Source organism: Python bivittatus, unplaced genomic scaffold, assembly GCF_059951505.1.
Source record: "Python bivittatus isolate LINGU-HERP-01145 unplaced genomic scaffold, Pbiv_v1 ctg000850_np1212, whole genome shotgun sequence".
NCBI classification, from domain to species: domain Eukaryota; kingdom Metazoa; phylum Chordata; class Lepidosauria; order Squamata; family Pythonidae; genus Python; species Python bivittatus.
In genome coordinates, this window is record NW_028277112.1 from 20,204,492 (window position 1) to 20,217,533 (window position 13,042).

General features: G+C 39.4%; 1 protein-coding gene across 1 annotated transcript in view; it reads left to right on the forward strand.

Annotated features, from left to right (window-relative positions):
* The first annotated feature begins 1,351 nt into the window (after positions 1-1,351).
* MAN2A1 (mannosidase alpha class 2A member 1) overlaps positions 1,352-13,042 on the forward strand; it is a 79,769-nt gene continuing 68,078 nt past the window's right edge. The window contains exons 1-2 of the mRNA XM_088130247.1: positions 1,352-1,994; positions 12,737-12,997. Coding sequence (XP_087986373.1) covers positions 1,860-1,994; positions 12,737-12,997 — 396 coding nt within the window. The 5' untranslated portion in view covers positions 1,352-1,859. The remainder of the gene's footprint in view (positions 1,995-12,736; positions 12,998-13,042) is intronic.

Genomic DNA, 13,042 nt, shown 5'->3' on the forward strand with positions numbered 1-13,042 from the left:
GCCCAGGGAACCCTACCACAAGTTATGGACTTTGGGTTAGAAAAAAATATAACTGAGGGAGGCATGATCATGCTGTATAAATCATTAATCGCACAAAATGGACAGGGAGGGTTTTTACTCCTCTCAAAGCATTAAGGCAGGAGTCCTCCAGGGACACTAGCTGGAATATCACCCTTACCACAAAAGAAAGAATTGTTTTGCATAGTATAATTAACCAGAAGAATTCATTACCATAAAATGTGATGATGACCAATAACTTTAAGTGAGGATTGGATACATTCATGGGAGAGGAGTCTACCAAAGCTATTACTTTTGAAAATTCAGTGCTTCCAAATACTAGGGGCAGAGGAGCAATGGCAGGAGAGGGTGCCTGCAGGCACCCCAGAGGCAACAAGCTAGCCACCATGAGAAACAAAATGACAGACCAAGATGGGCTTTGGCCTGATCCAGTGGGCCTATCCTTACCTTCTTAAGACAATCTAGAGAGGGGGGCTAGAGTGAACGAACAAGGCCTTTTCTTCTAGCTACACTGTAAGTAAGCAGTCGATGCTGAATATGTCAGCATGCCAAACATATTTCATTGGCCTGCAAAAAAGAGAAAGAAAACGCCCCAATTTGTGTCCACTGCTTTATAAAGGGAGAGCAGGTAGAAGCATCAGGCGTGAGGAACACCTTGCTCTACCCTGAAAATAGACAAGGAATGCCGGGCCTCTGCGCCGCCCACATATGCCATGCAAACTCGAAAGTAGTAACAGCTGGAAGGCTCCATAGAAATTGCAGCCGCAGCAGCTGCTCCCTTCCCAGCTTTTCCAGTATACAAAAGGGGCTTTCTCTCGCCCGACATGCTTGTCAAACTCCTTCCTTCCTTTCATTTATTGAGGAAGACGATTTTGCGCGCAAATACACAAGTATCGCTATGTCAGCCCTCCCGAGTGCTGCGGGACCTGCTTCCTCATGAACGTCTCCTGAGCTCGGAAGGCACGTATTCTAGTCCAAACACTAAAAAGGAACCGAAGCGAAGCAGCGGCGCCCATATCGGAAGCGAAGAGACTATAGCTCCCTGCGCACTACCCACACAGCGTGCGGGGATTAAGGGTAGAGCCTGGACTCGCCACTCGACGTAATCCCGCCGCTCCCCGGCTCCCGCCCTAGACCGCCTCGCTGCCGAGTCGTGCGGTGGCGCTCTACGGCTGGTCGGCCGGGGCGCGCGGGAGGCGGGGCGGGCTGCTCTCAGGCTGCAGTTACAGCCGCGGTTGCCGTTGCTGCGCGACAGGAGGGAGGGCGGGCGGGCAGGCAGGCGGGACTAGGCTCCTCCCCGCTTCCTTCTTCGCGCCGCCTTGTGGGTTTGTGGAGCCGTTGCTTGCTTCTTGCCGCCAGTCCTGCTCGGGGGAGGCGAGAGAAGGTGGCGTGGCTGGGTTGGCGGACCGGGTTTCGCGGTGTGTCGCAAGCCCGGTCGATTTCCCTCCGCCGGCCTCTCTCCGTCCCCGCCGACGAGGCGCGAGTAGCGCCTGCTCCCTTTCCGGAACCTCCCGGGCGGATCTTCAGCGGGCGCCTTCGTGGTCGAGGTTTGGCCGGCTTTCGTCTGTCCAGCTCACCTCGAACGGGAGCGGAGGTGGCGGCGGCGGCGGCATCCGGCGACGGGTGTGGGCGATTTCTTTGTCCCGGCCCCGCTTGCAGCCGTCCGGGCCCGGGAGGAACTTTCGTCCTTCCAGCCACACGCCGGTTAGGCAGCGGGGCCGGAACTTTTCACCAGTGTGCCCAGGAGTTGGTTGTTGGAGCAGCCTCTGCCGTCGGGCTGGTGCGCGTAGGGGGCTCCCGCTGATCTCTTCGGGTTCTTTTCCGCCGCGCGTGGGACGGCGATGAAGCTCAGCCGGCAGTTCACGATATTTGGCGGCGCGATCTTCTGCGTGGTGATCTTCTCGCTCTACCTGATGCTGGATCGGGGCCACTTGGACCACCCCAAGAACCACCGCCGGGAAGGCTCCTTCCCGCAGGTGAGCCGGACGGGAGCCGCCGTGGGGCGGGATGGTAAAGGAAGAGGCGGCTTGGTGTGGTGAAGGGAGGCTTGTCTGGCAAGCGGGGACGGTTCAGGGAGGGGAGAAAATGCAGAGCGCCCCGGCCGTGAGGGGGAAAGTGGCGCGGGTGACTCAAGCCGAGCAGGCATCTCTTCAGAAAGGAAGTGCGGGGGGTGGGGAGTCTCTCCTTGTCTCCGATCCGGGGAGAAAGGAAACAGCTTCGAGCCTTGCCAACAAAGCAGGCTTGCTGGGATCTAAATCTTTATGAACTCGGTGGGGCTTGCTGCTAGCCAAGCCTTCCTGCTAGCTAAATCTTGAACACTGCAGCTTAAATTGGGGGAATGAGAGAGCAGCCGGCCTTCTAGCAGATTTTAAATGGAAGCTCAGTGGTATAATGACTTTATTGTTGTGTTGGGCAGATTTCATATGAGCCGGAGTCCAGTCCTGGAACCGGCTTTTAAAGAACATACTCGCCCTAGTCCGGGACTGTATGCCTATTAACCGCCTCCTGGTACATCTCCAGTAGTGACTAGGGATGCGGATGGAGGGTGGGACTTCCAGATAGTGATCTCTCTGGTGCCCCGAAGGAAAGGGGTGTAGGCAAGGATAGGTTGTTGACTCTCAAAAATATAAGTCAGCTGTTTATCATCTGCTCTTTTCTCTCATGACTTTGAGATGAAACTTCTTTTAAGTCTGGGAAGTGTACATCTGCGTGATTGTTAAATGAGTTTCACCACTGGCCCTAGAATATATTTGTTCAGTTTTGTTTTTGTTTTCCTTTCATGTTCTTATTTTGACTTGTTGGGGGGGGGGTAGCCCTTTCCAAGAAAAAGGGTAGATTCTTTATGGCACAGTATAATACCCAGATGTGGTTGGTAAACCATGGTTTCTGGATTAATGCATTTAATGAATGTACCCAATCGATTGTGGTTTACTTAATACATAACTGTAGCTTATGATGTTATGGAGGCACACTCTGAATTCTTTGAGCAGCCTGTGCAATAGGTGGTGGGTAGAAAAAAGACTGGCCCAGCACTAGACCTGAACTCAGAAGTTTTGTGAAAGTGTGTCACAACCACTACATCACTTTGATAATTATTTATTTGCAGCTAAAAAGTTAATATAGTATGAAAGCTCTGTGCTTTTCTATAACCATATTCTGTTCTGTGACTGAAAATAAATTGAGTTGTGTATGGCTAATCCTACCAATTAATATTGGTGTAGCTTAGAAATACTTCCAAATGTTAGGAGAGGAAGAGTGCTAATATATGGCATTGAGTTTCCACATTTTCTTTAAATATATAATGCTAGGTTTGCTTGCTTTTGAACCAAGTCTGTGATACCTCCAAATAGAACAAATCTTGTATACCTCTAAATAAGACAAATAAAGCATTTTAATTATAAACATTGGGGTTTTTTTGGAATGCAACATGAAAAAAAATGGAAATAGAATATTATATTTGCATGTTTTCATTACCTTTGTTCAGTAGGAAAGAAGGCAACATTTATTTACACTGATTTCCCTTTTGGATTTTGGCCGGAAGTGTAGAACTGTCAGACTCTGGACTATTTAGTGAATTGTATATTACAACATTTATTATGTAGCGTGAAATCGTGGTCTTGCCTACTTTTGTGGTTCTAAAATTTCAAATTCCTATGCAAAGGGTTCTTTCTTTCAAGAACTTTAGCAGTTTATTTAATATATATTGCTTCCTATGTTGAAGCATCTCAAAGTGGTTTATATAAAAACAGAAATAAAATACATTAAATTCAAACAATATAGAGGAACATTTAATAAGACAGTTTCATTAAGAAGGTGGGGAATATTAAAAAATAGCATTGTCAGAACGTATGCACTCAGTTAATATAGCTGTTTTGAAAATAAGTGGAACATGTAAGCTGTTAAATGGTAACTTTCATAGCATTTAGTGCTTTACAGAAATGTTTTAGAAAGTTTTTTTTTCTAACTTTTGTACTTTTGCAACAGAATGCATGTAAATTGAAGTTCTGTAAAAAGAAGTTTGGAAACAAAAAAAGATTCAGGTGATTTTTTTGGAGGGGGGATATCTTTGTTTTTTATTTTGAAAGACCTGTTACTTGATAGACTGGAAGTGATGAGTATCTATTTACTGTTAGCAGTTTTACAGCTGTGACTAATTCTATCCTAAAACATTCTAACATCAATAAATGTTGCCATCTGTTGAGAGAGTAATAGGAACTCTTCCTGTCATAAGTAGGATTTTCAGTTAAAAGGACCAGTTAGGTTACTGATAGTGAAGTCTGCATGTTCCTCTTTCTTATCCATTATTATTTATCTCAGAGGGATAATTGAGTGGTTGGCTAAATAAAATCATTTATATGTGGTGCCTAGCTAGAATCTCTCAACTGGAACATTTTTGGCTGGCTTAACCCAAAAGTTAGCATTATGATTGCTTAAAGCAAAAAACATTAAGTACAGTCAGAGCAATAAAAGGAAGCTAAAATTTCTAGCTTAGTATTTGCCTGTGGATAATATGACAGGCAGATGCTTAAGCTTGCTGAGAAACAGATATAAAGCAAAACATCCAGGAATCTATATTTGGCAGGGCAGTGCAGCTGTAGATTTCAGTTATCTCCCTGATACAGGCCTCACAATGGCTTAGGTTGCATGCAGGCTGTAAACTTGCCTGGAGGCACAATCTGATTCAGAGCAGTAGATCAGGGCAGAGTTCCAGCTTGCATTCACAGACAATAAACATTGTAGATGTCTTGATGTTGTCTGGGTTGTAAGCTAACAAATTATAAATGCAGTGTTTTTCATTAGGAATAGAAGCACATAGGCCATGTCGATACAGAAAGCCTACTTTGAAGAATGACATAGTTTTTTAAAAATAAGAGCAAATACATTTTTGCAAGGATATTTAACTTGAAGGATTTATCGTGCTTTTAAGTTTGCATAGTAATTAAGGGTACACAAAAGTTCTTAATATACTGTAAAATTATCTTGAAAGGCTTGAACTAAGAATTTTTAGATGAACTGGAAATATATTTATTAGAATGTTTTAAAGCCTTAGTTGATCTTCTAAAATAAAGTAAATAGAAGAATCTTCACTATTTTGTTATCTGAGTGGAATATTACATAGTCACTTCATTTTTGAGATCCGTAGCTGTTATATAAAATTACACAATTTACTAGTTTCTTCTCCATTCCAATATTTTTAAACAGGAAAAGATAAAAATGCCAGCAGCCACATCATTGTCATATACTATATGCAGTGCATGTGTAAAATCAATCAAAAGAAAGAGTAGGGCTTTTAACTATGCAAATGTTTGGAGGCTTAATTGGTTGTAAACTTTGAATTGGAGGTGGTATGTTTTTTAACATGCATTAGAAATGTTCCAAACTAAAATACTTGTAAAAGTTCAAATTTTCACAGAGAGAGGGAGAGCGATGCACATATGAGAAGACATTACTTCCAGAAAGTAGGAAACTTGCCCAAATCTAATCAAAATATAACAAAATAAACATATGTGTACTATATCTCTTTGGTGGGTGTGGATTTGGTTAATCTGTGGAAATAATATTCTATTAAAATCTGGCTCTTATGTTCTTACGTGAGAGCATACGTTTATTTCATTAGCTGAACCCTCGATATTAAGATTCATAGTCTGATTATAAGAAGAATCAACCATATTTAAAACAGTTGGAATACATTGAACATTGTTTATTCAGACTTACATGCACTGGGATTTCTTCTTCCTGCATACATTGTGCCATCAAATCTCCATCAGATGTCCTCTAAATAAGATTTTTGGGGCATAGAAATTGTTTCTATCCATAATATCCATCTTGTTGATGGATATGCACTGCAAGATTACTCCAAGATAGTATGATTTATTTTTCAATTGTTTCTTTGCTTAGAACATTGTAAATAGCTGCATTCAACAACGTTGGTTAAGCTGGTGTTCATGGGTATAATCTTGTTTGGTTGTGCTGAGGCACTGCTCATTCTCAACTATAATATTGCTGATTTCAATTAATAGAAAACAGGATATGTGTCACAGATGTAGAAATGCTATGATTACTTAAGACAACTTTTTAATGTTTGCAAAATTACAGCGCTCTTAACTGCTTCCTCTAACTGAATGAAACAGATTGAAACAGTATTGGCAGTTAGTGGACTTTCATTTATTAGCAATAATTTATAGGAGCAAAATACACATTACTGTGTTATTATAGTAGTGGTTCTTAACCCTATATGTACAGATCATTGTCACATTCAGGGTTCCACATTCATAAAGCAGAATAGAATTGAAAAGCACCTTAGAAGACATCTAGTCCAACTCCCTGCTCGATACAGGATCACTAGAGTGTGTTTGAGCATCTGTAGTGAAAAAGAACTCACCATTTCATGTGACAGTTATTTGCATGATACGTACAGTCGCTCATACACTCAGGAAGTTCCTTCTAATATCTAGCTTGAACCTACTTTCTTGTGATTTGTTGACTAGTGTTTCTAGTCCTGCCCTGTAGGGCAATAGGGAATAAGTTCACTCCTTCTACGTGGTAACACTTCATGCATTTGAAAACTAACATATTTCCCTTCAGTCATCTCTTCTATAGGCTAATTATACCCAGCTTCTTTAACTGTTCCTCATAGGGTTTATTTTATAGATTCTTCACCATATTCTCTGAACAAGATCCAGTTTGTCACTGTCCTTTTTGATCTGTGGTGCCTAGAATTGGAGGCAGTATTCCAAATAGGGTCTGACCAGGGTAGAATAGAGTGGAACAATTACTTCCTGTGATCTGGACTCAGTGCTCCTGTTAATAAAATTCTTGTTCAAACAAGCCTTCTAAGAGTTACTATTATTAAACTTAGATTGATAGGGGGTTTTTTGCACTTGATGACAAGTTTCTATCTGCAAAAGGAGGTGTGTTGTATGGATGCAAGATTGTGATAAAGTTGACAACACTTAAATATTTAAAACTGCACTTATGTGGCCTTGGTTTGAATTAAAAATATATTTATCTGAAAAGAAGGCATCACTGAATTTAAGACAGTTCCTTTTTTCCACTAAGGAACAATAGATAGGAAAAAAGTATAAATGCAGTCAAAAATCATTTGCAATGCCCAGCTTCCCCACTACATCAGTCTTGGGGTTTGAGCGTCAACCAAAACCAATCCTGGAGATTCCTTTGCTCTAATATGCGCATGTGACATGCTTGTATGTGCATATATGTATTTATGCCAGAAACCACATCCAAAAACTACATACATATATGTTTTAAATTATTGACTAAATTAGCCTGTAAAATAATGATAAAATGCATTAATGCCTGTAGAAGGAAGGACATGTGCCATCTGGAATGCTAGTAATCCCATCTCCTGTAGCAGTCCTGCCCTTATTGAAATACTGAGCCAGCCCTTTATAAAGACTGGGCTGTGGTGCAGAGTGTGACAGAGATGGGGGAGAAATGAGAATATGAAAAGAGTGAAAAAAGAAGCAACCATGGGAGTAGGGCATTGTTGGCTGCTAAGAGGTCCCAAAGACGGGTGGAGCTCTTATGAGCAGTCCAGGCGCAGTTGCAGAATAATCCAGACTGCTGCCGCTTTGATGAGGGGCCTGGGACACTAGCCATCACCACCAGCTTTTCACAGGTGGATAGCTTGGGGAAGCGGACTTGAAGATGCAAAGTCAGGCCCAGCACAATAGCAGCAAGTTAGGGGGAAATAGTGTTATTCTAAACATTGAGAAGTATGGCAAGGTGTATTTAAAAACGTATGTTTTGATTTGCCATACTGATTGAAGACAGTTTTGTATACTGAGCACTTTAAACTGTTAAGATTAGTGTTTTGCCCAACTGGAGAAAAACCCATGCCTGACAAATGATTTTGTAATAGTTGAACAGTTTCTCTTTTAAAGCTTTGAAACAGCTTAAAAACAGCTGTAAAACTGCAGAAAATCAGGCATTAGCCACAAAGTTACAAAATATTAACTTTATAGGTGAAGTATTCCATTTGTGATAATTCTTTCCTAAATTATAGTAGTAGGTAGGAAATACATAGAACTAAAATGTATCTTTTTTGTCTAGATGTTTGGTTAATATACCACTAGGGGGCATAAAGTGACACTTCAGATCTTTGTCTTTCTAAACTTTTTTTCCCCTCAGCATTGCAATAGTGTACATAATTTCCTTTAAGATGTTCATCTTTACAGGTTGAAATCTGAATTTTAAAATATATGAATTATAAAACTTGATTGAACACTATCCATGAATTGGGAGCTCATCAGAAATGTAAAGAAAGAGTGTAGCTGTATGTTTAACAGAATATTATAAAGATAAGCTGGAAATCATATAAAATTAGAGAATTGCTGCAGATATAGCCAGTAGTGGCTGAAAAGGCACGGAAATGCTCTAAAAGGAAATATATAGGCCACTTTACCCAGCCTTATCTCCAGATATTTTGGATTACAATTTCAATAAACCCTAGTCATTTTATTGAAGGGTAGCACATTCTGACCACAGGATGAAAGGATGCTAAATGCTGTTCATGCAGGAACACTAGCAAGATACTCCCTCATTCCAGCCTTGAAAAGAATGGATATCTCTGCTCTGTTAAATCCGTGGGCAAGGCTTGCCTGCTTTTTTCAAAGGTTGAAAAGTGGAATAAAACAATAATAATAACCTGGTTGGTTGATGCAGTTAAGCCATGTCACCCATTATTAGCTGATATGTTGGCTGCAGTTACAGAGGCTGAGACCATAAAAGGCTCTAATACATTGAACACACATCAGGCAACTTTGAATGATGGGATTGTGAAAACAGCTAGTTTTATTGAAGTTGAAATCAATGCAGTTAATAGAGTCTTGCTAATATATAACAAAAATATAACATCCTGGTTAGTAGAAATTAAAATTTTAAGAGAATAGTGATGCTGCAGGCAGCAGGCTGTTTGCCAGTGGATATATTCTCATCCTATCATCTTGCATTTGCAGTCCTTGCACAATTATTTTGATTAACCATGGGTTGTTCAACAGATCATAATTAGCTAAGTTTACAAACTTCACTGAAGCATTTATTCAATTTATAGCCTATCCTATCTGCTGAAATACTCAATACACAAGTACTGAAACTGGGTACAAATCACAATAGTTGGAATCACGTAACATATTCATCCAGGGGAATGAAATTACGGATTGTATCATTGTCAGTTGATTGCTGAGTATGGTCAATTATTCCATAAAGGGGGTGGCAGCTCTTCTAATATTACAACAACATATGTTAGTTAGCAGTTATGAGAGTTGAAGGAGAAAACATTAGGAGAGCACCAGTTTTGGGAAATTTGGATGAGTGCGATTTGGGAATACAATGGTAAGAGAAAGGGTTAGGAGCTAGCATGCTGGGGTAAATTAAAATTGCAAGCTAAAGTGAAAAGCGAGTTGGAAGAGGTTCTGACTACTTAGCAGATACCTTCCATTTCTTTAAGAATTACTGGTACCTTACTTTATATCTGCCTTTATTTTATTAAAAAAAATACTCTTAATTGCAACTCATCCTGCTGTTCCAAGATGAAAACTGAAGAATTAGTGTTCAGGGACTTTGTATTAATTTATTTATACGTTAAGATAGAATACTTGCATTTTTAAAAAGTTAAATTTCAGTTTCATACTAATGAACCAGTTTTTGCTATTAAAGAAGTCTGCTGAAAGGGATAAAATGGTGTTTTAATAGAACTATTTTAAAATATTTGACCATTATTTGATACTTCTGGTTTGTTACTTAGCTGCAGCACTTTCAGCAATCAATTACACAAAATTTTTGGTTTTTGTTTTTTAAGTGAAAAATGCATACTTATGAAATGTGGCTTTCTGCATAACACTTCCTTGTTTCCTAAGAATTGGCCATTTCCTCTGGTTCATAGAAGAACATCTATGAATTAATGCTTTCCTCTGATATATTCATCTTTGTTTTCCATTCCAGTTTCTTAATAATTTATCAGCTGTGCATTCTCCATTCACAGTACCTTTGGATTCCTGCCTTACTTTTTTACCTCCCAGATCCACTTCCCATTATTTGGGTTGCCTTGCAAAATCACTTTGGTCTCTAGGACATGTTTCAGATAGGGGTCTGCAGAGTCTTTGAAAGGGGGACTTCATGGTATCTGGAAGCACTTCTTTTTCAATCAGCGAAGCTGCCACATCTTTTTTCCAAGCTTTTGTGGCTACTTCCTAAGTTGCTGGGTTGTTTTTTTTTTTACTGAAGCTATTGGGCACGCACATGGTTGCGGAGACAGCTGGAAGCATCTTACAAATCAGTTATAGGAATCCACCAAAAGAAGTAGCTTATTTATTGAAAATGAAAAGAGGTGCTGTGTACATGCTTCCATGCAGGGATGTTCACACATTAGAAAGGGGGTGGAGGTTCAATCCGCTAGTTGCACCTGCCATTTGGATGTCATTGACTCTCCCTACAGACACTCCTGCTCCCACTCATTCTGAAGCAACTCTTTCAGAGGATTTGTACAGCCCTAGTAAGACAGTTTTATGATTAGGTTCTAATCCTTGCCTTGAAACCTTTCTCTTGTCTTTCAGAAGATAAAGGCACTGAAACTTACTTTGCATGTTGCATAATTGGGAATATTTATAAATGTTGATATGTGTTGTTTAACATATTCATTACTTTTGTTAATATATAAATCAGCTTAGAATTTGTTTTAGACTAAAAGATTACTTTTAAATTAATGCTATAAATATATAAATTTTATAAATAAATTCTATTTTCATCTGTCTTTAGCACAAGTACAAAGCAATAACGATATCCTTGCTGTTTCCTGACAAAGGCTCTGTTTTACTCTAGATCACAATATTTTCTGCTCTGCTAAAACATCAACCTAATTCTTAACAGAATTGCTGCTGCTTCTAAGACTGCATACCTCAATGTAGCTATGGGAGAAAAAGCTCTGTTGATTAGTGTGGGACTGATTCCTGAGTAAATATATTTCAGTTTGCAGATTACTTTGCATGACGTAGAGGAGTGTTGGCTCCCTGGCATGCAGAAACTGTAAATTTTATATTGATTGCACAGGTAATCTGAAGATAAAACTTTAAAAAAATACTCTGCATAATTCGACATTGCCAGGGCTGACCTGACCTTAAAACAGCTTTCCCAAACCTGATACTCTTGTCTTGAGATGGTTTGAAAGTTTGAAAATCAAGGTACAGCAACCAAGAATGTGCAGCATCTCTGGTATGTCTGAAATGATAGCCCTGCCAATAAAGCATGTACAGTTGATTTCATACTTTTGATAATAAATGTAAGTGAATTTTGATAGAAGAAACAGGTCACTATGTATTAAGGGCTTTATGGATGCAAACTACAAAAAGTTGTTTGGGAATTAAACAGGAAATCAGGGAAGATTTTAGAGTATTGGTATAATGCATTCTGTGGCTAATCCTTCAAGTTGCTTAGGGCTGTATAACAAAGATGTATTTGTTATATGCACTTTTTTTCTTTTGTGCCTTTGAGTCAGTTCTTTGACTCCTGGCGACTGCCTGGACTAGCCCCTGCAGTTTTCTTGGCAAGGTTTTTCAGAAGGGGCTTGCCATTGCCTCCTTCCTAGGACTGAGAGAGGGTGACTGGTCCAAGGTCACTCAGCTTGGCTTCATGCCTAAGGTGGGACTACAACTCACAGTCTCCCGGTTTCTAGCCTGATCCCTTAACCACTACACCGGACTGGCTCTCATTATATGTGTATACTGCTGTTGAAAGGACATCGCTGCTGCTGCCCAGAATTTATATGCTGGGGACAGGAAATATAGTATGTATGTCTGTTTTAAAATCTAAGAAAATATAAAAGGCCTGAGTTTTTGCTAATTCTGCTAATAATAATACAGTATTCTTTTAAATTTTGCTAAAACCTGTGGTTGCAAATAAATGTATGAAATGAAATGAATATTCTTTATGCAGGTAGATCTACATGTATATAGCAGATGCCACAGCAGGAAAAGCAGGGATAGGGGATTATTCTTTCAAAAATATACATGTAAGAAAAGTAGTACTGTGAGGAGATAAATGTACAATGCATCAGCAAGGAAATGTACATCTACTGCCTGGAAAAATAGGAATATGGATAACCCTCACTGGCTAAAATTATTTTAATCTGCTTTTGTTTTGATCTACAGCAACTAGTTCACCCGATAAAACGTTTTGAATGAAGCATGTACCTAGTCTGCAATTCTGTGAACTAAAGGAGGTTTTCTGAAACACTGTTAATTATTCCCTTTGATTTTCCATTTCAAAGATATTTTGTAATATAACTATTTTTTTATTTTAATAAATAATGCCTTATTCTAGAACTTGTCCACTAAGATATCCTAATGATAGAATTTTGAATAAGCTTTATTTTAATGGTGGGACAATTTTAAATCTTATTCTTGAATTCATAACTGTTAGTAGATTTGGGAAAATAAAAATTAGAGATGGTTGTCTTTTTATGTTTGCAACAGAATTGAACAGCATAATTGCTTGCTTTTCCAAAAAAAGGGTTCTAAATCCTATATGAATTCACTTTAAGGAATGAAAGAATCCTGAGTATTCCTTTTTTTCTGAGAAAGGTTCTTACATTGATTTGATGATAATTAAAGCTCTTTGCTATGAGGTTTAGAACAGGAAGAGGAAATAAATGTATTTCTACTAGTAAGGATATTTGGATGTCTAATTATGTATTTTTCAACAGGGTCAGCTTTCGATACTGCAAGAGAAAATAGACCACTTGGAACGGTTGCTGGCAGAAAATAATGAAATTATTTCAAACATTAGAGATTCTGTGATCAATCTGAGTGAATCTGTCAAAGATGGACAACATAGTCCAGAAGTGATAAACTTCAATCAAGGAAATTTTTCAGAAGTATTGCCTCTTGCCACTGCATATCTTTCAGTTGAGCCTGAAGATTGTCAGTTTGCTTCAAAAATTGGAAGCCAAGCTTCAGATGTTCAAGTAAGAATCAGCTGAATATTAGCTATTATCCTTCTTCTGTTTTTA